This window comes from Hirundo rustica, chromosome 3 (assembly GCF_015227805.2).
Source record: "Hirundo rustica isolate bHirRus1 chromosome 3, bHirRus1.pri.v3, whole genome shotgun sequence".
In the NCBI taxonomy this organism is placed as follows: domain Eukaryota; kingdom Metazoa; phylum Chordata; class Aves; order Passeriformes; family Hirundinidae; genus Hirundo; species Hirundo rustica.
In genome coordinates, this window is record NC_053452.1 from 96,521,218 (window position 1) to 96,542,267 (window position 21,050).

General features: G+C 41.4%; 1 protein-coding gene across 3 annotated transcripts in view; it reads left to right on the forward strand.

Annotated features, from left to right (window-relative positions):
* The window catches only part of ERICH1 (glutamate rich 1), a 96,751-nt gene that overhangs the window by 69,032 nt on the left and 6,669 nt on the right, over positions 1–21,050 (forward strand). Inside the window, exons 6-7 of one of the 3 annotated variants that reach the window (XR_005700291.2) lie at positions 656–838; positions 1,245–1,686. Coding sequence is in view for 1 of the 3 variants with exons in the window: in XM_040060604.2 (XP_039916538.1) it covers positions 656–729 (74 nt within the window). In the remaining 2 variants the exon portion in view is untranslated. Of the gene's footprint in view, positions 1–655; positions 1,687–21,050 lie in introns of those variants that run through there. The other 2 variants (XR_005700290.2, XM_040060604.2) reach the window with 2 other exon arrangements.

The window sequence follows — 21,050 nt, forward strand, 5'->3', positions numbered from 1 at the left end:
ACAGTTACTGTGTGCCAGCAATGCAGAGGCTGGATATATAAAGGCCTTAAAATGATGAAATATACTTTTTTTTTAATGCATGAGCATTCAAAGAAAAGGAAATTTGAAAACTGTATTACCATAATGTTATAGAATCATCTTAAATGTGATTATTATGTGATAAGTACTGCAGAAAATCCTATCATTAAAAATCAGTAAAGTCACATAGGTAATCTCTGAATTAAGACAAAAGTTGTAGCATTATGAGGCTTTAATTCATCTATGTGTACAATATGACTCATTCTCAACTGGGGCTTCTAGGTACTACTGTGAGTTAAATAATGATAATGTGAAATTACTCTCCAGACAGAAAGAAGCTTTGCCCATAAAATCATGTCATTTCAATCTCCTTTTTTCTGAATTATTGAATCATAACAAATAGGAAATTTCCAAGTATACGAGCAAAATGGTGTCTCATACAAATGACTGACCTCCTAAAATAAAGTGCACCTGCTTAAATAGAAATTCATAAGTATCAGGCTTCAAGTTCAGTATCTGCTCTGGTTTTACTGAAACGTTAATATTGAATGGTAACAGATGTTTGCACAAGTCTTTTTGTTAGCATTCAGAAATGTCATGGAGGTATTTCAGGTGGAATGTGTTTTCTTTGTTTCAGATCTTGTCAAGGTAGCCGCATCTCTGTTTCACTACTGGATTACAGATATCCTTCCTGTGAAGAACAGGAAATAAAGCCTTACCTCTGTGTCCATATGCGCAGGATTAAAATTTAATATACAAACTCTTAACAAGTAGCAGTTGTTCCAGAAGAGCAGTGTCAATACACATTCTACACCTTCAGGTAAATGAATTACTTTTTTGTGTTACAAACTCCAGAAGACAATAAAGTATATCTACAATGTGACTCTTATGATGGGTTGGTCAAGAGTATGGCCTAAGTCTTCAGCTGCATTAATATGTACATTTCACTTTAGGATAAGGGACTTAACTGGAATGATAAAGTCTCTGTCTGGTGTTTTGTTTAAGAAGTATAGCATTATCTTTTGTGGTTTTAAGTTTATCATTCCTTTCTGGAACTTATTTTTCTATGTATATTTCTGTATATTTTGTATATCTGCCTGTCTGCAAAACAGAGCTATATTTTTTTATATTTAAACCTAAGCAACAATATGTCTGAGGAATGTCTTTTTGCTGAATAAACTGCTCAATTGTGGACGTAGTTACATTTCTATATGTGGCTCATGTAGGTCCTGTTTGGAGTTAGGCAGAAACTTGGATGGCAACTACCCCATGGCTCAGCCTGTTACAATCCAATGGGTTTCACTGACTTCAGAACTATGGGACTGGGTTCTCTCTCGCTGATTGCTGTGTAATCTGTCTACCGCAGTGTAATATTTCTGCAACTGAATTTATCCAAGAGTAGATACTACAGAAAGTAATACCCATGGTTGTAAAATGTTTTAGAATAATGAATAAAAAGGTGTTTTGTGAGAGGCTCTTCTTTCAGCTGTATCATTCATCTGGCAGGTGATACAGAGCAAACCATGTCCTGTGTCTAGGTGCATTAGCTTTGTCATCAGTAAGGTAGGGGCAGCATATTTAACTCCTCCAACATATGCTTGGAGATACACTACTGATGAGAATCTACAAACATTGCATGGGTTTTCTTGCTTTGTTTTTTCTGTTTTGTTATATTGCCTGATATATCCTGTTGCAAGGCATTGGTTTAGTGATGCTCAACATTTTTAATAAAAAGTACAAATCATCATACCTCTTTCTCATTAAATGAAGAAATTAAAAGGGGTTTAGTAATACACCAAATGATTGCAGGTGCAGAAGAACCATTCTTATGGCTAAGGAAGTTTTGTGCAGCTCTGAAGAACTTGAGTTTGGTGTGTATCTGGTAGGAAAGGTGTATAAACCAGGCTTTGCAGAGGAGAAACTTGTAGTGTGTTCCCCTGTTTTAATGTTCTGAATTGCTAACACATAGTCATTGAACTATGTAGCTGTGACTTTTACTGCGATTCTGTGTTCCTCAGTCCCGCATCTGGAGAAAGAAGAAAACATCACTTGACTGTGAATAGATCTCTTTCTTAACTGACTCATGGGAAATTAATCACTTTATCCTCACTTTAAGGCTTGAATGTCACACAGTAACTGAGGCCTAGGAACTGCAAAAAAGGATACACATCAACTCATTAGGTAAACATCATCTGTCCTAAACACTGAATATGAAAAACATAAACAAGGTCATGTAATCAGAGACAGACTTTTGAAACACAAATATGAAGGAGATGAAATTAGGGCCACAAAAATAACTGTAGTGTCTGCATTTCCTGATACTTGAGTGACTATGCAGAGAGGTTATAGGGCTGCTGCCTAGAGTAGACCCCAGGACCTGGTGATTCCTCCTCCTTGTCCTCTGGATTCCACGTCAGTGTACCTGGAGATCTGGATGTCAGTGTAGGTGACTCCGGTTTCCATGTTTCCAGGTTCAGACAGTAGCAATGCTTAAGCACATATCTCAAGGGGACACACACACACAACACTCACATGGCTGACTACACAGCCCTCTGATCACCTGAATAGCAGGACAAGCCACTCTCCTTTCCTTGCCTGGATCCTGGGCCCTCATCCCTGCCCTATGCCTCTCCTGCACACCAGCTGCTCCAGGCTGGAGCACACTACCACGCGTTCACACACTCATCTACAGGCACTCATGCACTCAATGTCACAGTCTTGTTTATTGCTTTAATTTCTCTTACTTATTATTTCTCTTTCAGTGCCTGGCCATTTCTCATAATCACAGAATGGTTTGAGTTGGAAAGGACATAAAGATCATCAAGATCCAGCTCCCCTGCCATGGTCAGGGACACTTTCCACTAGACCAGATTACTCAGTATTAAAGTGATTTTTAAAATTCAACTGAATTTTGAATAGCTGAATATAGATGAGCAGATTTTGATATTTTTGCCAAACAGAAATATTTTCACAAAATCACAGAATTGGTAAGATGGGAAGGGATCCCCACAGCGGGATCACCTGGTGCAGCCTGACTGCTAAAGCAGGGTAAAATTTTGTACTATTCCAGTGAGTATAAGTTCACAGGTCAGAAATGTACTTTGCTTGAACCAGGTAATAATGGATAAAAGATTACTTTTGGTCTCTCTTTTTTTCCCTTTGCTTTTACCACTGTAAGAGCCTTGAACTCTGTGCAGAAATCAGGTGGCCCCAGCTAAGCAAGCCCAGGAGCAGTTTCTGGGCATAGCCAGTTAGCCAGTGATATCTGATGTCTTTGCAAATGACCTGTGATAGGAGCTGAATCTTACACTTACCAAACCTGCCACTGTTGTACTAACAGGGATTATGAAGAGGATAAAGTATTTGTTTCCGAAACAAATGTGCCAGAGAGTGGTGTGCTGAACTGCAGCATGCAAGAAGACACTTAAAAGCAATGCACAAAAGAACACGGCAGAAAGATCTAGTTTAAAAGCAAAAGAAATGGACATTACTCGTAATTTAAATTATGTAGTGTACTAAAATGGCAGGGGTTACATATTTGACATTCTATTTGCAGTCAAAAAGATTTCATACATCACAATTTTAATACCTGGTCACTTTTCTGTGCTACTTCTCTAAAAGAAATGGTGCTCAATCTGCTTATACCTTTTTAGGTTTATTTGAGCAGTGGTATCACAATGTGGCTGAGATACAAAAACTGAAAAATTTAAATTTATATCCACCAGTGAACACTGATTTTCATTTCACTGTACATGGCTCCTTCAACATAGCAATAAAACATTTATCTCTTCAGTTTCTCATGCTTAACTTAAAAATGGCAAAGGATATGGCCTTGAATTTTTGCTTCTTCAGCGTCATTCAGTTTAATGAGTGTGCTGCATTATGTGGAATTACTGAAACATGGAAGAGTTTTTAAAGTGGATTTTGCATCAGAATACTTCTGGCTAAACTGTACATAGAGCATTATTAGCATATTTCAAACTTCCATGGAAACAGAACTTAAAAATTTTGCATTCAAGTCCTACCTGGACTCCAAGAGTAGGAAGAATTTAAGGGTCAACTGGAAAGTAACCTGCATGTGTCTTCACAGGTGAACCTTCTAGTTTACATTATTGAACAGAGTGCAGTAAGTAAGGAGCAGCAGCACAGAGAGAGTTCTGCTCTGAGAGGCAGTGGTCCCTTACCAGTACAAGAAAGAGCACAGAGGCTGGAGTCAATTTGAGACATCTGTAGTAGTGATAAGCTGGTCACTGCACTTCTATGCAAGGGTATAAGTTCAATGCCATTATCTCCATATGCATAGGTACACATTTTATTCTTAAAATTGCCTGTAAGATGCTAATTTTTCTCCTTTGTGGATATGTAATACGGGAATCAATCTCTAATGTTACAGATTTTTACTGCTTTGTAATTGGTGTAATATTTTAGGTAGTGCTTTACAATCACGTAGAGAGGTATAAATTCCTTAATGTGTTTTCTATGACAGCTGCCTTTTCTCTCCTGCACCAGTGTAGGGAGTTACTACTCAATAGGCTGAATGTCTGAAATAATATCTGGGGGAAAAAATAACTTTAATTCTGCCCTCCCTCTCCCCCCCCCCCCCCCCAAAAAAAAAAAAAAAAAAAAAAAAGTGGTGAGTGGCAGCATGAAGATAGAAGGTTTTTAACTTCCTTCACCTAGTAATACCATGTATATCATAAAATCAGTCCACAGATGTATAATGGAAAGAGGGAAAGAGGTATGTGTTATGCATGTAGAGTATGGTACACATTGGGCATAATAATAGAGAGCGGTAGTGCAAAAGATGGCAATTGTAGAATCGGGAAAATGTATTATATTTAATATTTAGGGAAACTTTAGGTTATAGCTATGCAGGTTTTGTAGTTAATTGCTTCAGCCCTGCATTACTCCTAAGGAGGGCTGTATTGCACATGTTTATGCAGCTAATTAAACTTCACTCTTTACTGCTTTATCCTCTGCATTGCATCTGAGTAAATTTTGTTTGTTGTTTTAAACTGCTAGATGTATGCAGGCCCAAGGGGAGTTGGGGACATATGTATTTTAAAAAAGCAGACATTTAGATGCTGTATTTGTTTACAATCCCTAAGAATCTAGGGAAAAAGCTATATTCTATGATTATTTGAAACTGTGTATGCACCATAATGAAAGTCAAATATATAGCTTCAATAAGACTATTCTCTAAGTTGAGTGCTTATCTTTGTATAATTAATAGTCTGTAGTCATTTTAGTGAACTCCATACTCAGGTAAAGTGTATAAGCAAGGTGTAGTTCTCTTTGACATCATTACTGCAAAGCTATGTCCTGTTTTAGGATACATAATGTACAAAAAAGAAGTGTAATCTAAGATGGAAGAGGAGTACACAAAACCAGAAGGAACTTTTCTTTAGAATTACCTCTAGGCTGCTATAGGTTGCATCAAGTAGGGGCTGCTTTTCTTCACTTTCAAGATCCTTGCCAGTCCTCTCCATCCCTCATTCAGTGTACAGATGATTCCTCCATCCCTGTCAGCCTCTGATATTAACTTCCATCATCCATTTGCCCTACTTTCAGATTTACACATTTGTACTTTTTCCCTGCAGTGCTTTCTGCAACTCTACAGCCTAGTCTTTCCATTGTCTTCCTTTCCTTCTTTAAAGTTCTCTTTTGCTGTGATCCTGCCCAAAACCTTGGCTAAAACCCCAAGCCTAGTAAGTATTTGTGCTAGGACAACTGCCTACTGTGCTGACTAATGTTGCCTTATAGTCTGTGTACTCCCACATCAACCTCCCTGTTTTCTCCACTGTTTTCTCCTTTCTTAAATGAGTAGCAGTTTGATGCAGCATTTGCCCTGCTGCACAGCACCAGCACAGCCAGTTCTATCATGTCTGAGATGACAGTGTGCTCAGGAAATGTAATGGACCTATCTACAATGGAGAACACGCTTGAATGTGTGGGCAAGGCTGCTGATAGTTTAAAGTGGCTTTATAATTTTACATACTCATGTGATCAGTCTGGTAAAATGGGGGCCTGGTTCTTCCCAGCAGATGCTTTGGAGGAAGTGTTCTTCTCCAGCTCGCTAAGGTGAGCTTGGAGGCATGCAATCATTTCTCCTGACTTCAGATACCTACAGTGTATCTTTTACTATCTGAGCTGCCTATCCTAAAGAACTTAGTAATCACAGGGATTAAATAGCCTGATAAAACTGGCTGCTGCTAGACATCTATTAGAGAATTGGAACAATGGTAGCAGTGGGAGAACTTAGTGCTTTATATTGACTGGTATGAAAGCATAAATAGCTTGGACAGGGCCATGACCCCCTCTCCTTGATGCTTTCATGTCTATCTTGTGGGAAGCTACTGCCTGGGAGTGGTAAAAGCGGAAGGGAGAAGAAGGAGCTGTTGTACAGCTGTGCCTGGAGTTCACCCAACACAAACTGAGGAGATGTGAGGCACTGTTCTTCTTGTTCCCTTTGTGCATGTGATCATGGACAAAGCAGCCACCACCATTTCTCAGGTAGACTCAGTAAAAGTTTGCTGTGTGATTCATTCCTTCTTCCAGTGACAGTTATCAAGTGGAAGTGACTATAAATACTCAAAGGAAGAGTAACCATTGTTAGAGATACCAAAGTGATCAGCCATTACCTGGATTCTACAGAAGGAATCAATACCAAATATGGTTTTTTGGGAATTGCAGGTATAATCACTGAGCTCTGCAGACATAGTGATAGCTGTTTTATCTCTGTCTGGCATGTGGGAGTTTAAAATTAAGGTCGTGTTCAAATCTGATTGGAATTCAGGGAAAGCTGCTTGGGTTATTACCGTGACTATAGTGCTGGATTCTATTTACATTAGTAAACAGTTTAAAATACTTGACATGTTATTCAATTAAATCTGTGATTTCAGACTGATAGACCAAAGTTCATTGATTTTTCCAACCACATTAAACTAAGCTCATGGCACAGTGTTTCATTTAGCCTATCTGCTTAACCCTTTCACCTTAATTCAATTACCCAGAATAAAATTAATGTGTAAAATATTAAATAACTCTAAGTTTCTAAATTAGAAGGCATTGCAAGAATATATTCATCTTGATGGCTTCTGACATGCATTTATTACGGTATGATTTACAATTTGCTATGGATCACATTGTTATCCAAATGGCAAAAGTCAGTCAGAAAGCTTTTTCTTCATGCTCATTCAGTAAATTGATAGATAGATTCACAGAAGGTAAGACTGAAAAGGACATGAGATTATCTTCTCTGACCCCATTTAGATCCCTGGTCATAAATTTTCTCTTACTTCAGGGTGAAGACCAGTCTGATAAAAGCACAGTTTGTGGTTTTTGCTAGAGCAAGTCATTGTACAGAAACAGGCCAGCTTGATTTAAGGACATCAAGGAATGAAGATTTTCCTCCTTCTTTAGTCACTTAGTCCAGTACTCAATCACTTTCATGCTTAGAATCGTGTGCCTTATTTTAAATTTGAATTGTCTAGATTTAACTTTCATCTATTAGTTCTTGGTGTGCTTTTCTTCACTAGATTAAGTAGTCCCTTACTGGCCACTACTTGCTGTGAAAATTTTGGAACACTGTAATCAAGCTACAAGGAAACCTTCTTTTTAACACTGTATTACCTCTTTATACTATTTGATTTAAGGCATTTTCTATAGCTTCCAACTTGGTTTTGTGGCTCTCTCATACATTCTTTCCATTTTTTTTCCCACCATTTCGGAAACAAGCCTGCTGGAACTGAGCACAGAAACTTAGAATTCATCTAAAATCTCAGAAGTGCCAACATTTGTACTCACTGTTTCATTGGTTTTGGATCAACTTCTCAACATAGGATTGTATAGGCAGTCCGTGTTAAATTATTTTTAATAGTAGGCAAGTACTCTTGAAATTTTATTGCTATCCAGGATTTAGTCCGTGGTTCCATACTTCATGTTCGTAAATGTTTGTCTTTCTGTTTGGCTGTATTAACTTCAATTTTTTTTTTTTTTTTTTTACTGTGTCTAGATTAGTAAATGATGGATCATTTTGTGTGCCTGTACTGCTTTCATTAGTATTGACTATCTGCTAATCTTGGTGACATCTGCAAATTTTACCAGCAATTATTACATTTTCTTCCATATCATCAGTAAAAATGCTAAACATGTTAATTTATAGCATTAATCTTCATGGCACTCAAAGAGAAATATCATTATACAGTCATGATTCCCTATTTGTACTTTGTTTTTGAAAGCAGAAAACTGAAATAATCTAGTGGATTTCTAATGTATTTTACATGTATTTATTATATTATATGCTCTTTTTGTTTTGATCAGAAAGTCATGTGGCACTAGGTGTAATAGTTGTCCACAAGTATTTCTTCAGTTTTCTACAAAAACAACCTTTAATGTTTTTCAGATAAGGATAAGAATCCAAACTAAAGACACTGTAAAAAAAAAAAAAAAAACCCTCTAAAATTGTGCTTTAAAATATGTTTAGGGGAAAGCAGAACAGTTGAAAAGTACTCAAAGTAAATAGCCTCTCAGATTTATCTTAGGTGTTTTCAACTTGTTGCTCTTCGGGGAATGATTTGCATTAGTTAAGAATGATTGTTGTGTAAGATTTTTTATTTTTAAACATCAAGGAAAAATTCTTTTTTTTTTTTTCCTTTTCCTGCAAGGTGTCATCCATAGTTTTAGTTACAAAAGTGTCTATTGTTTGTATTCTCTGTTGTGTTGCATTTCTTCCGGCTGGTAATTGTCAAGAAAGATCCCTGCAACAAGTTCATTAACTGCTGATGAATAAAACAGATTTGAGATGTAGAAGTTTGCTTGCAAATTCACATTCACAGTTTTATAGTGGGATATGTAAATTTTCAGTTCCTTCAGAACCAGTTCTCTGGGCAGATTTCTAGGCTGCAGCACAGGCATGTTAACTGTCAGCATCAGCACTGGCTATCTAAACCCTACAATCGGATCAATGTAAGGATTCATCAGAGATAATAACTGAACTGTGAGTGTGTAAGACCTTGCAGACAAACAGCATAGAGCCTTAGCTCCCGGGATCTGACTCACTGCCAATACAGAACGCTTTGCAGAATTCCAGAAGGTTCCTTAACTCTCCTCTGCACTGGAAGTCTTAGAGGGAAAAAAGCAGCATTTCTGTCAAAATGTCCTGGTGCTATCCTCTCTTACAGTATGATTCCTTTTTGCATAAGCAAAACCCACCAAGATTCAATACCAAGCCAAAACCAGTTCAGGTGTCCTTGTCAGACTACCTGAGGCACAAAGACTTTGCTGACTCTTGTGTTTCTAACGGTCCCCTCTCCATCTACTTTTCCCATAATTTGCAAGGCCTTGCAAAGTGAAACATGATCTCAAACCATCCTGCAAGTACCACAGGGTGAGAATTTGAACATGGGCAGATCCTGGGAAGCAGCTGGCAACAGTGGCTTACTGAGGTGGTGTGAGGCGGAGGGAAGGAGACACAAGTGTAGCTTTTCCCTTGCAGGTTGTGATGGTGACCAACAGACCCATTCTGCTCTCTGCTTGGCGGCGTTCTTGTGGGTAACCTGAGACTTTTTTCAAATGAGAGCAGTGGAAAACTTGGGAGGTAAAAGTCACAAAGATGAGATGACATTGAGCAAGCATTTCTAAGAGAATTGTTAGTCTGTTGGGAAGCAACTGTGGGTGTTCTCTGTCAATCTTGGTGCAGGTCCAGTTGTGCAAGGCTGATCATAGGAATCACTCGTGTCCTGAAATCATAGTTACTTTTACAGCAGTCTTTTGAATGGTATTTAGCTTGAAGCTGGCCAAATAAAAAAGTCTAAAATTATTCAAAACCCATAAAACTATATTTTAGAAATCCAAACTAGGGCAGACTTGGGCGCTTTTTTTTTTTTCCCCCCTGAGCCCTTGAATTGTCATTCTTTGTGACTATCAAGGTGTTGTGGTTTAACCACATTCAGCACTCAGTCACCACACAGCCACTCACTCTCTCTGATAGCAGGACAGGGGAAAAAATCAAAACAGCAGAAGTGACAGTTTAAAGACAGTTTAATAGGTAAAGCAAAAGCCACGTGCAGAGGGAAAACAAAAGAAGAAATAAATTCATCACTGAACACTGGCAGGCAGGTGTTCAGCCATCCCCAGGGAAACAGGGCTCGCTCACATTTAACAGTGACAAACACCATCATTCCAAACGTCCCCTCCTTCTTCCCCCAGCTTTACATATTGACCGTGACCCCATATTCCCTGCATCAGTTGGGGTCAGCTGTCCTCTCCCAACGCTCTGTGTACCTCCAACCACCTCAGTGGTGGGATGAGGTGAGGAACAGAAAAGGCCTTGAGTGCTGGGGCAATGCTCAGCTACAGTGAAAATATCCTTGTATCACTGTAGTGGGTTGACCCCTGCTGGATTCCAGGCACTCACTAAGGCCTCTTTCTTGCTGCCCTCTGCAGCTGGACAGGAGACAGAAAATATAACAAAGGGTTCATGGGTTAGGATAAGAACTGGGAGAGATCACTCATCAAATACCATCACAGGCAAAAAAAGACTCAACTTGGGGATATTAAATGAATTTATTACTAAAAAATCAGAGCAGGATAAGGAGAATTAAAATAAGATCTTAAAAGCACTTCCCCTCCCTTCTTCCCAGCTCTACCTCCTCCCCTGGCAGTGCAGGGAGATGGGAATAGGGGTTATGGTCACTTCATCACAGGTTGTTTCTGCTTTTCTGCTGCTGCTCAGAGAGAGGAGTCCTTCTCCTGCTCTGGCTTGGGGTCACTCCTACAGGAGATGGCTCTCAGTGAACTTCTCCAATGTGAGTCCATCCCACAGCATCACTCCTGTCCAAACTGCTGCAAGGTGGGTCACTCTGCCACGGGGTGCAGTCCCTCAGGCACAGCCTGTTCCAGCCTGGCTCCCCCATGGGGTCACAAGTCCCACCAGCAAACCTGCTCCAGCGTGGGCTCCTCTGTCCGTGGGTCTGCAGGTCCCTGCCAGGACCCTGCTCCAGCACAGGCCTCCCACAGGGTCACAGCCTCCTCTCAGCCATCCACCCGCTCCAGTGTGGGTCTCCTCCATGGGCTGCAGGTGGATCTCTGCATCCCTTTGGTTCTCCGTGGGCTGCAGGGGCACAGGTGCCTCACCATGGGCTGCACCATGGGCTGCAGGGGAATCCCAGCTCTGGTGCCTGGAGCACCTCCTGCCCCTCCTTCTCACGGACCTTGGTGTCTGCAGGGCTGTTCCTCTCACTCTGCTCTTCTCTGGTTGTTACAGCTGTGCAATAACTTTTTTTTTTTCCTTCTTCACTACGTTATCGTAGAGATACTACTGTCATTCCTGATTGGCTCTGCCTTGGCCAGCAGTGGGTCCAGTTTGGATCTGTGGCATTGCCTGTGCTGGACATGGAGGAAGTTTCTGGCAGCTTCTCACAGGAGCCACTGCTGTAGCCCCTGCACTACTGAAATGTGGCCACACAAACAAAATACTATTATCAACCCTGTTTTCAGCACAAATCCAAAACAGCCCCACAGCAGCTGTTGGAAATTAACCCTACCCCAGTCAAAACCAGCACTCCAGGATATGCACGCCACCTGAAAAACCTACCCAACCAGAATATTCTACTGACAGTTGTTCTTTCTCTTCTTTGGGTTCAAATCTGAGTCCATGGACCTGAATATTATCTCAGTGCATGGAATGGTGTGCTGGCAATGCACTATGCCCTGCAGCATTCCTTATGCCCTTCCCAATCCAGCAGCCTGAGCTTTTGAACAAGAGTCATTACAACCGGGCGTGCTGTGCTCTGGGACGCCCTAAGGCAGCAGAAATGTCTGCAACCCAGCTCTCAGCTCAAGAGTATTGTGCACCAGGATATTAACTGTAAAACTGGCAATATTGCTTTGGTGCAGAGGCTTCCTCCAGGCACCCACAAGACAGATGGCTTTATCAGTACACAGCCATTCACCTCTGCATTGCAATTGGGAAGAAGTATAAGCAAATTTCCAACTATCTTTGCTAAGCAGTTTTACAGCTGTCTATCTGAAATTAAAGCACCCTCTCTTGGCTGTGCTTTGCATTTTTAAAGTGACTAGCAATCTTCTTTCTACAGTGCTACACTCAGCCTTCCATTGGGTTTCTAATGCTCACAAAAATATGTGACACTAAGTTAATGAAGATGAGTGCTTCAGGCTGTAGGGAACCAAGCAAAGGAGAAATCTGTGTAATCTGTGTAATTGGACACTTCTACAGACAGTGTAAAAAACAAATCATCTCTAGCAGGGAAAGGCTTTTGTGTACATATTCATAGGAAAGTATTGATTTGCACCTCATGGAAAGCCTTTGTAGAGCCTATACAAAGGACAGCTTCCCATCCACCATCAGTCCCATTCCTCCTGAACTGAAATGCACAGGTTTTTTAATAGGTGTGATCCAACAACTGAAGCAGCAGGTTTCTCAGTGACTGAGTGTCTGTCCTACTCAAATGAGTGAGAATCCATGAACACATCTCTTAAGTTGGAGTGATTTTCCATCCAACTCAAAACTGGTCAGAGGTAAATTTTAAGATCACTCAATCAGGGCATGTGCACCCCTTGGCAATTGTAGTACCTGTCTTCCGGTTTTAAATAAAGTTTCCAGCTTCCCATACATGAGAGGTAGGAGTGAAGCACACTTAAAGAGTTCACCATCAGGGAAAAGCAGAGGACTGTAATTTCTATAAGCTGTGAAGTGGGAGAAGTTTCAGTCAGCTCTGAAGGTAACTTCCTTCCACGTGGGAGAGTCTGCCACTGCAGTTCTTAACTCATGGAGAAGCTCTGCACTAAAAGCAGTCTCTGCATCCAAACTGAAGTCAATGTCTGATAGTCAGTAAAAAACTTGCTAGCAAGGCTGTGATGCAGGAAAGAGGTAAAAAACTCAAATGAGATTTTTTCTTTTTTAATCTTTGTGTCTTAGTGCAGTGAATCCACATTAATTTTCTGCTTTGGAGAAGGAATATGGGAAGATGGAAGAATCCCTCCCTCTAACTGAGTTAGAAGAGAAAATCCCATCAACTTTTATTTTGACCCTTGATTTATCTGGGAAGACTATGGAAATTTTGGTAACAACACAGTAACATGAGAGGGAGAGGACATACAGAGGAAGGAGGGAAGCAGGGAAGAAGAGTAGGACACATTCAACTTGAAGAGGCAGAAGAATGTTTGCAGATTCTTCATAAAGAAACTATCCCTACTTTTCTTTGTACTTTTTTTGCCCTTTCCTGTAACTTTTCTAAGTCTGCTTCATCCTTTCAAAGATGAAAGAACAAAAACCACCCATGTTATTAAAAATGCTAGTTCACTACACATTTGTTGAAATGTGCTCTGGTTTGTTTTATAGTCCTTTTCAAATAATTTAGTTGTTTTTTTGACCCCTTATTGGGTATGGAGCTGACATCTTCATGGTTTTGGTGGGTTTTTTTTGTTTTGGTTTGGTTTTTTTGGTTTTTTTATTTTATTTTATTTTATTTATGAACAGATCTTACCAGTTTATGTAATTATGCCCACCATTTTGCAATATCCTATGTGGAATTTTATCTGTCATTTTATCTCAAGTTGTGCATGATCATAGCGCTTTTCTGTGGCTTTGCAGAGTCAGCTTTTGATTTTTATCCCTGTGATAACTGTAATGGAATAAGCAGTCTCTGTTCTCCCATTATTCATCACCTTTTCCAGGTCATTTCAGACTTTGCTGAACAGTACAGATCCCGGCAAAAAGTCCCAAGGATTGTGTTGGTGATTTCCTTCCAGTGGGAAAACTGCATTCCTGCTTCTTTTTTCATATTTTTTAATTCCATATTCATTTAAATTAGGTCCTTCTTAGCTCATGAGACTTCCTTTTTAAGGGCTTCCTTTTTCTCCACTTAGTTGTAAAAATGTACTTTAATACACCTTGTTTGCTTATTTGCCAATTCCTCAAAAAAACCCAAAATGCCAGTAGGCTTGTGAAGTGTCTTCCTTTTACGGATGTTTAATGGAGTGCTTCCCAATATATTTTTCCACTGCTCATTTTGTTCCTTGCAGTGTCTTCTACTGATTTGCTGAACAAGGATGTCATGTTCACTCATCTGCAGTTCCTCAGATCACCCTGGGAATCCTTTGTAAAAATTAGTCATTTCCCCATGTTCCCATCTCCTGACACAGACGGTTCCCAGGGAGAGGTTACACACTGCAGCTCGCAGTGGTGTTATTTCATCCTTCAGTTGATTTAGAGCTCTTAGGTGAATTCCATCTGGTCCTAGTGAGCTGTTAGGGTTGTGCCCTGGGAAATGTAATCTCTGAAGAAAGAACTCCAGGCTAACTCCAGTGGATCATACTTAAGTGCAAATGCTCACTGCTCTGACCCTCATTTTGTTTTCCACTCCCAGGCAATTTGAATTCTGTTCCAGTAATTTCTGCTTAGCCTCACAATCAGTCATTCACAACATCAGAATAAAGACCACCTAATGAAAAAAAAATATTATAGAACTGGTGCTCTTTGGATTCATGTATTTTTTATGCTTTATTTCATATTTTTTGCATAGGTGTTTTTTTGTTTGGTTTTTTTTTTTGTTGTTGTTGTTGTGTTTTTTTTTTTTTTTAACCCTCTTCTTAAGTTGATGTAAGAATCTTGCAGTGTTCAGCTAGAGACTTCACAATATAAGACATGTACCTTTATCAGGATTATGCCTAAAAATAGACTACCAAGAGTGTTAAATAGCCACAACTATGCTGGTACAATGCCATGCCAGAACTAATAGATGTCTGTTTACAGGATTAGAACACTTAAACTGGATGACAGACGGTAAGGAATGGGAACCATGTGTAATCAGCAACGTGAAGGAAATTGCAAGGAACCAAAAAAAGGGAACATACCAGAAAGCATGGAAGAACAAAAATTCAGCTAGAAAGGTCCCCACTAAAGTTATGTGATTTAATTTAAAGCTTTGAAAGATTTTCTGTCATACTTGGAAAGCTCAAGTAACTTATATCTTCTTATATTTCAGTTTAATGTCTTGCCAAGGGTATTTACAGACCTTTTGTGGTTTTGGTGGACTAATTCACTAGCCTGTTGCATTGGAGACACACAGTGTTCTGCAAAATATCTTCAGGATGAATCCAAGCATTTACAGTTTCTAAATGAGAAACCAATTTTGGATGTTACAGACCTAGATATCCATTGCCTCTAAATGTAAGAAAATGTCCTCGGAGAACACTGTGGAAGACTTTACAACCTCTGAATGTTTAGACACACTTTCTAATTCAGGAATGGTGAATATCAGTAAAATTCTACATTTTCATAATAGCTCTACATTCATTTTAACTGAGATCACATGTAGAAAAAGTTCCAGCCCCTCCAAAAAGATTGTACAGGGTTGTTTAGAAGGTGGAACAGGTGCTTTTGTAGAATTCATTACTCACAATTTATAAAGCCATATAGAATATATGACAATTTGATTGTCTGAAAATTTTGTTTGAAAGACACAGAGAGGTACCAATGAAATGACTGGCTGAAGTTGGGTACTTCTGTTGTAAATCAGTGCTTCAGAATTAGAACGAAAATTGTGGTCACACTTTGAATGTATCTGTGTCTTCTTAATATGAATCCTTTTCTATTCCAGAGTCCTGGTACCCCAGATATCCCCACTGCAGTGTGGCGATACAAGAAGTGTTTTGTTAGGTTTTTATAAGAAGTTTATGTTATGGTTCATTTCACTGTATCCCCAAATCTGTAACCCTTTTGTGTTTTCTGTATAATAAGGTGTTTTGTATCAGTCCTCCCACCCCCCACCTATCTTTGTCCATCCCCTCTGCACCCCCCCCCCCAGCTCGGGGGCAGCCTGTCTACCACTCCAGGAGCCCTCCCAGGTTGCAAAATCTCAGGGAGAGGGCTTCAGGTGATAGGCCCCCTGGGGGGAATTCCTTTCCTCTGGAGGTGGTTGGTCAGAGGCTTGGGGGTGGGCACACCTTGTTACCCCCTGAATCCCCTGATTTGTTGCCCTGGAACCCCTCCCCCGCTTATAAGGTGGAGGAGGAAGATTCAAATTCTTGCTGCTCTTCAGCTCTGGGTCTCTGGCCTCTCTAGCCTGAGGTTTGGACCGGCTTTGGACTTCCCGCAGCCCGGCCTGAATAAACATCTTTAACCTGCAAAGCTGAGAGCCAATCTTTTCTTCTGCTGCCGTTGCTGTCATGACACTATTGGGTCCAGCTGCTGCTGAGAAGCTGATCCGAACTGGGAACTTCTGTGGCTGTGCTGACCAGAGCTAGCCGGAGGTCAGCTCCCGCCCGGTGCAGGGACAGAACCAGACACACTGCAGCTGTAATTTCACACTGTGGCTGTGCTCTGAAACAAATGAAATATGTCCCTAAATTACAGAAAAGTGAAGCATGCTGTATGTTAAGGCTGTTCACACACACAAAATACTGCAGTTCTTTTCAAGCCATCCAGTCGTTCACAGGCATTGTAGATCTCAGAGCCTCCTATCCTTATTTGCTATATCCAGGTACCTGGAATTACATGTCAGAAAGCTGCTTCCTAAGCACTCTCACTTGTGTGACCCTCGGGGACTCGGCCTGTGTGTAACAGGGTTGCAATGTGGGAGATACATGAGGAGAAAGAACCCTGTTGCATATGCATCTGCTCGTGGGCACAGTTTTACTCGAGAAAATCTCCCAGCAGCAATGCAGAACTTTTGGGAATGATGGGTCCAGCTTTTTACAAACAAATTCAAATTCCAAAGACTCTGGGCTGTGTGTGTACATGCAGTGGGCAGGTCACAGTGGTTACACAGGTCAGTATCTACACACTGTGTATCAAGATCCAGAAGATATCTGGGGTGCTGTGATGAAACCTGCATGATTTGGAACCCCCTGTAGATGGAATGAGGGATGCCCATGAGGACATGGAGTATGACAGTCCAACCTTTAGTCTCGTCAGCTACAGAAACAGAAAAGGACACAACATGAAGAGTTCTCATCACAGATTGTAATAAAATTTCTCATACCAGCTCTCACAGTGAAAAACACCCACTGTGGATGGCCAGCCAGGAGTACATGTTCGTCCTGGCATGGGAACCAGTATCTGGTGGGTGTCTTGATGTAGATACCCATTTTAGTGGACTTTGGGGAGTAGAGCAGAATGAAAGAACATGCCTTGCTCCTTAACAAGCTTGCTCCTCTTTGCTCCTGAACAGATGGGAAATTGCAGGCTGTCCAGAGGAAAGAGCCTAATGCCTTGTTTCTGTGCAAAATAGTCGTCATTGTATGTCACTCTTATAGCAAGAAATAATCTACTGTCATAGATTAAAAACAGCTAAGTGGTACACACAGTCAGAGGAGTGCATGTGGTCTTAAGTAATGCTGTGTCTTGCTACTCATGTATGCAGATTTATCCACAAGGTGCCATAGGCTTCCCACATCATATTGGCAGTGCCTTGGTAGCTGGAAAATGGCTTTATGTTAAAGGATGGTCGCCACCTTCTTCACAAGATGTCGGGACTGGATTGCATATCATTCAGTGCACTGCCTTGCTTGCGGAGTGCGTACGCTGAATACAGGGCCACGGCAGGACAGGGCATTGCACTTGTGACAAAAAAGGGAACTCTGTTACTGGCTGTCTCCAGGGTTAACTGGGACTCTGGATATCTGCTGGAAGGCTGTCCGCTGCCTGCCAGATATGAGCCTTCCCAGAAAAACAGCTATAGATGGGTCTGTCCAGCAGTAAGCACCCAGAGGATTCTCAGGTCAGCGAGCACAGCTCTCAGGCCAAGTGTTCCAGCTTCTCTGGTAGCATGTTGTGCTGGCTGACCTCTGTATCCACCACAGAAGCAGCAAGGCATAAAGTTGTTACTCCAGAAAGATATTTGTATATCTGCTGTGCATTTTAAACCAACTGTCCAGGAATTTGTATTCAGTGAGACAACAGGAGGGTACCTTTGATGCAATGTCTTGCACAGCAGAGGCAGGCAAGCTTCTCCCTGCCCATATCTGCTAGAAGAGTTTCCTGTTGCAGTCCAACCTACAGATGCTGCAAAATTGTTCAACACATTAAGATGGACCCTAACATAAGAGTTGACAGTGGTTGGCATAAGTGTAGCAGCACCTTTTCAAAAGGTTTTAAGCATCTGTTAAGGTCTTCAGACCTTCACAAAATGCCCATTGTTTCTATTTGTGGGTTTGGGATGAGTTGCTTTGTGTTTAGTTTGTTTTTTTTCATTTTGGTTTTCAGTTGTGAAAGGAATAAATTAATCTATACTAGTACACATCTGAGCTAGAGAAAAGATGACAGCAAATTTTCTCATCCAACTGATGGCTCATGGATCAGTAGCTGTCAGTTCTGTAGGGCCATGACTGTTCTGGGACACTGGAGATCATTCTCCCAAAGATGCTGTAGTTGCATATCCGGTCAGATAGTCAACTGTTTATGCAAAACCTTCTATTCAGCCTTCTCATATGCTGGCTTTTCCATGGCCACTTAATGTTACTGGTGTTGCTTTCCCTCTATGCAGACCTCTACTGAGTGAGGGGATATGAAGCTTGGCTAGTGACCACATACAGTAGTTGGGGAGTGAGGCAAAAATCAGTGCTCCAGGACATCCTCACTGCTTGTCAGTATCTGAGAGGAAGGGTTTCATGATCCTCCTTTTGGGAGGTTAAACATAGCTGCTTCTTGTAATATATGGCTTTAATCTGCTTTGGTCATCTTAAAAGCCATTCTTCATAACAGCTTCATTTTGAGTTGTCCTGCTGTAATCAGTGGGGTGCAGTTCGTACCAAGTCACTGAACTATTGTCACTTCATGCCCTGATCTTAACATAAACATTTGAAATAGGTAAATTAGAATGGGAGTTCTAGTTCCAAGGCAGGCATCTGTGTGAACCTCATCTGGAGTTAGGTGAGAGATCCAGCCCTGCTTGACAGAACTGGGTTCCAGGTAAGCTCTGGAGCACTACCTTTGTGCTCTTCCAGCAAGAGAAATGCTTTCTACCTTTGCCTAGGAAATACTTCCAGAATTTTCCCTCCTGTAGTTTCTCACACATATAAATTGCAGCATTTTCTGATAAAATTTGCTTCCATGAAAGTTCTCCTTTCTCCATAGCTGTAATGAACTTGATTTTTTGCTATTATTTTGCTATTACATTTTTGTCAGTTTCTATTCTTTTGTCCCTCAATGGCATCAAAGCACTGTGGGCAGGCAGGCTGCAAACACAGGAGTAACTGCTTGGCAGTGGAGCTGTGGGAAGTGCAGGAGTCAATGCTCAGCAGGAAATAAATGATTAGTTTAAGGTACTTCAGTGGTAGCTCCATAAGCCTCAGCAACACAAATCTCTTGCTGCTGTGTATCGGTAACCTTAGATGACTTCGAGGACTGAACTCTGCAGTCTGTAGCTCATCTACACAGCATTGCAGTCTTCTTTTATTGATGGCATTTCCTTCTTCTGTCATCAACATATTCCAATCCATCTCCTAAATTTTGTGCTTTGTGAAGATACTACCATGTAATGCAACAATACAACATTGTTCCTGTTCCTTACCTCCCTTATCATCTTAAAATTCATTTATCGTCTTCACATCTCTCCTTTACACTGAGTTTTGCTGCAATGCCTACAAAAATTTGGAAACAGTCTGACTGTAAGTGAGCATTTGAGAACATCACTTCGCATGCCAAGCTATACGTTCTCTTTGTTTCCCTGTGCTCCTTCAGCTGGTGGCAATCATCTGCCTCCCCTCAGATTGTAGGCTCTTTGGGGCAGGACTATCTCTTCCTTCTATAAGCTAACAGTGCCCAGTCCTCTTACCCCAACAGAGCTGGCAGTTCAGTTACCTTTGTTTAAGACAAAATTGCTTTTAGCTTAGCTCTAATTTTTGACTAATGCACATAATGATTTGCAAGGACATGCTCTCAGATCTAATAACTGTTGAAGTCAAAAAGCCTAGGATTAGTCATACAGCTGTGCGTTGAGGAAGATTTGGTGGTTTGTTTTCTTTATATGGTTTATTTTATTGATTTGCCTGCAGTGGCAGCACTTTATGTTTACTCCTACCCTGCACAAAGGGGTGTTCATGGAAGCTGTGGATAGGTTCAGAATTCTGCCGTGTACTCCTGCAGCCTGGACTCTTTAAGGATTATTAATTTTGGAAAGTACTTCTTTACCTAAATATCTGGATTGTTTTCAAAATTATGACTTCCAAATGTCATATTGTTCACCAGGTGTAGAATGAAAATGGTATACGCTTTATGGGAAATCCTCTTTTAAAATTCTGTCCCTGTATCAGTATAGAGAGCCTTGAGTAAATCAAGCTTAATGGCCCTCAAAGCCAGCAGAGTCTTGCTTGAAACCAGTTTATTGTTCAGAATTGTGACTTCACATAGGCAGTGCCCCGCAGTGTTCTGCCTGCAATCTGTACCCATCAGGTAGGAGCAATAAGGGTGAGACATCAGCCCCAACCTCCTCAATGTATGGTGGGTAACAAGAAACAGACGCCCATCAACATGCACACGTGCCACCTGCCTGAGGTGCCTTGGGGCCGCCAAGAGCCTCCTCCCGTCTGCAGGTGTGCGGCTGCGTTCCCCTGACAGTGAGGGCTGCTCACCCCAGCCTCCCGTGGGACAGCGCTGTCCCCTCCTTGGAGTCACATGCTCGCTCTCACGTCGTCAGTCTGTGACCTTGCCCCAGCAAAGCCGGTACATAATGTGACTGTGGCGTGTTCCCTTGGGAACTGAGTGCAGCAGCAGGACAATCGCCTGCCTTGTCCCTGCTTTTCCCACTCTTGTCGGGGCCCGGGCCGTAGCTGTGTGCGGGGTGTGGCGGTCGGTGCACACAGCGGCCCCCGGCACGCACGGCTCAGCAACATCAGCGTCCGCTGCAGGACCACCAGCAGCAGTGGGAGCAGCCCCCAGCGAGGCTTGTGTCCTTTCTGCTGGGGACCTTCCGCGCTGACCTGGCTGCACCGAGGGGAGGCCTGAGGGGGCTGCTCACCGGGGCACCTCCACCACATCTTCCTGGGGTTTAACTCATGCACCCGAGCTG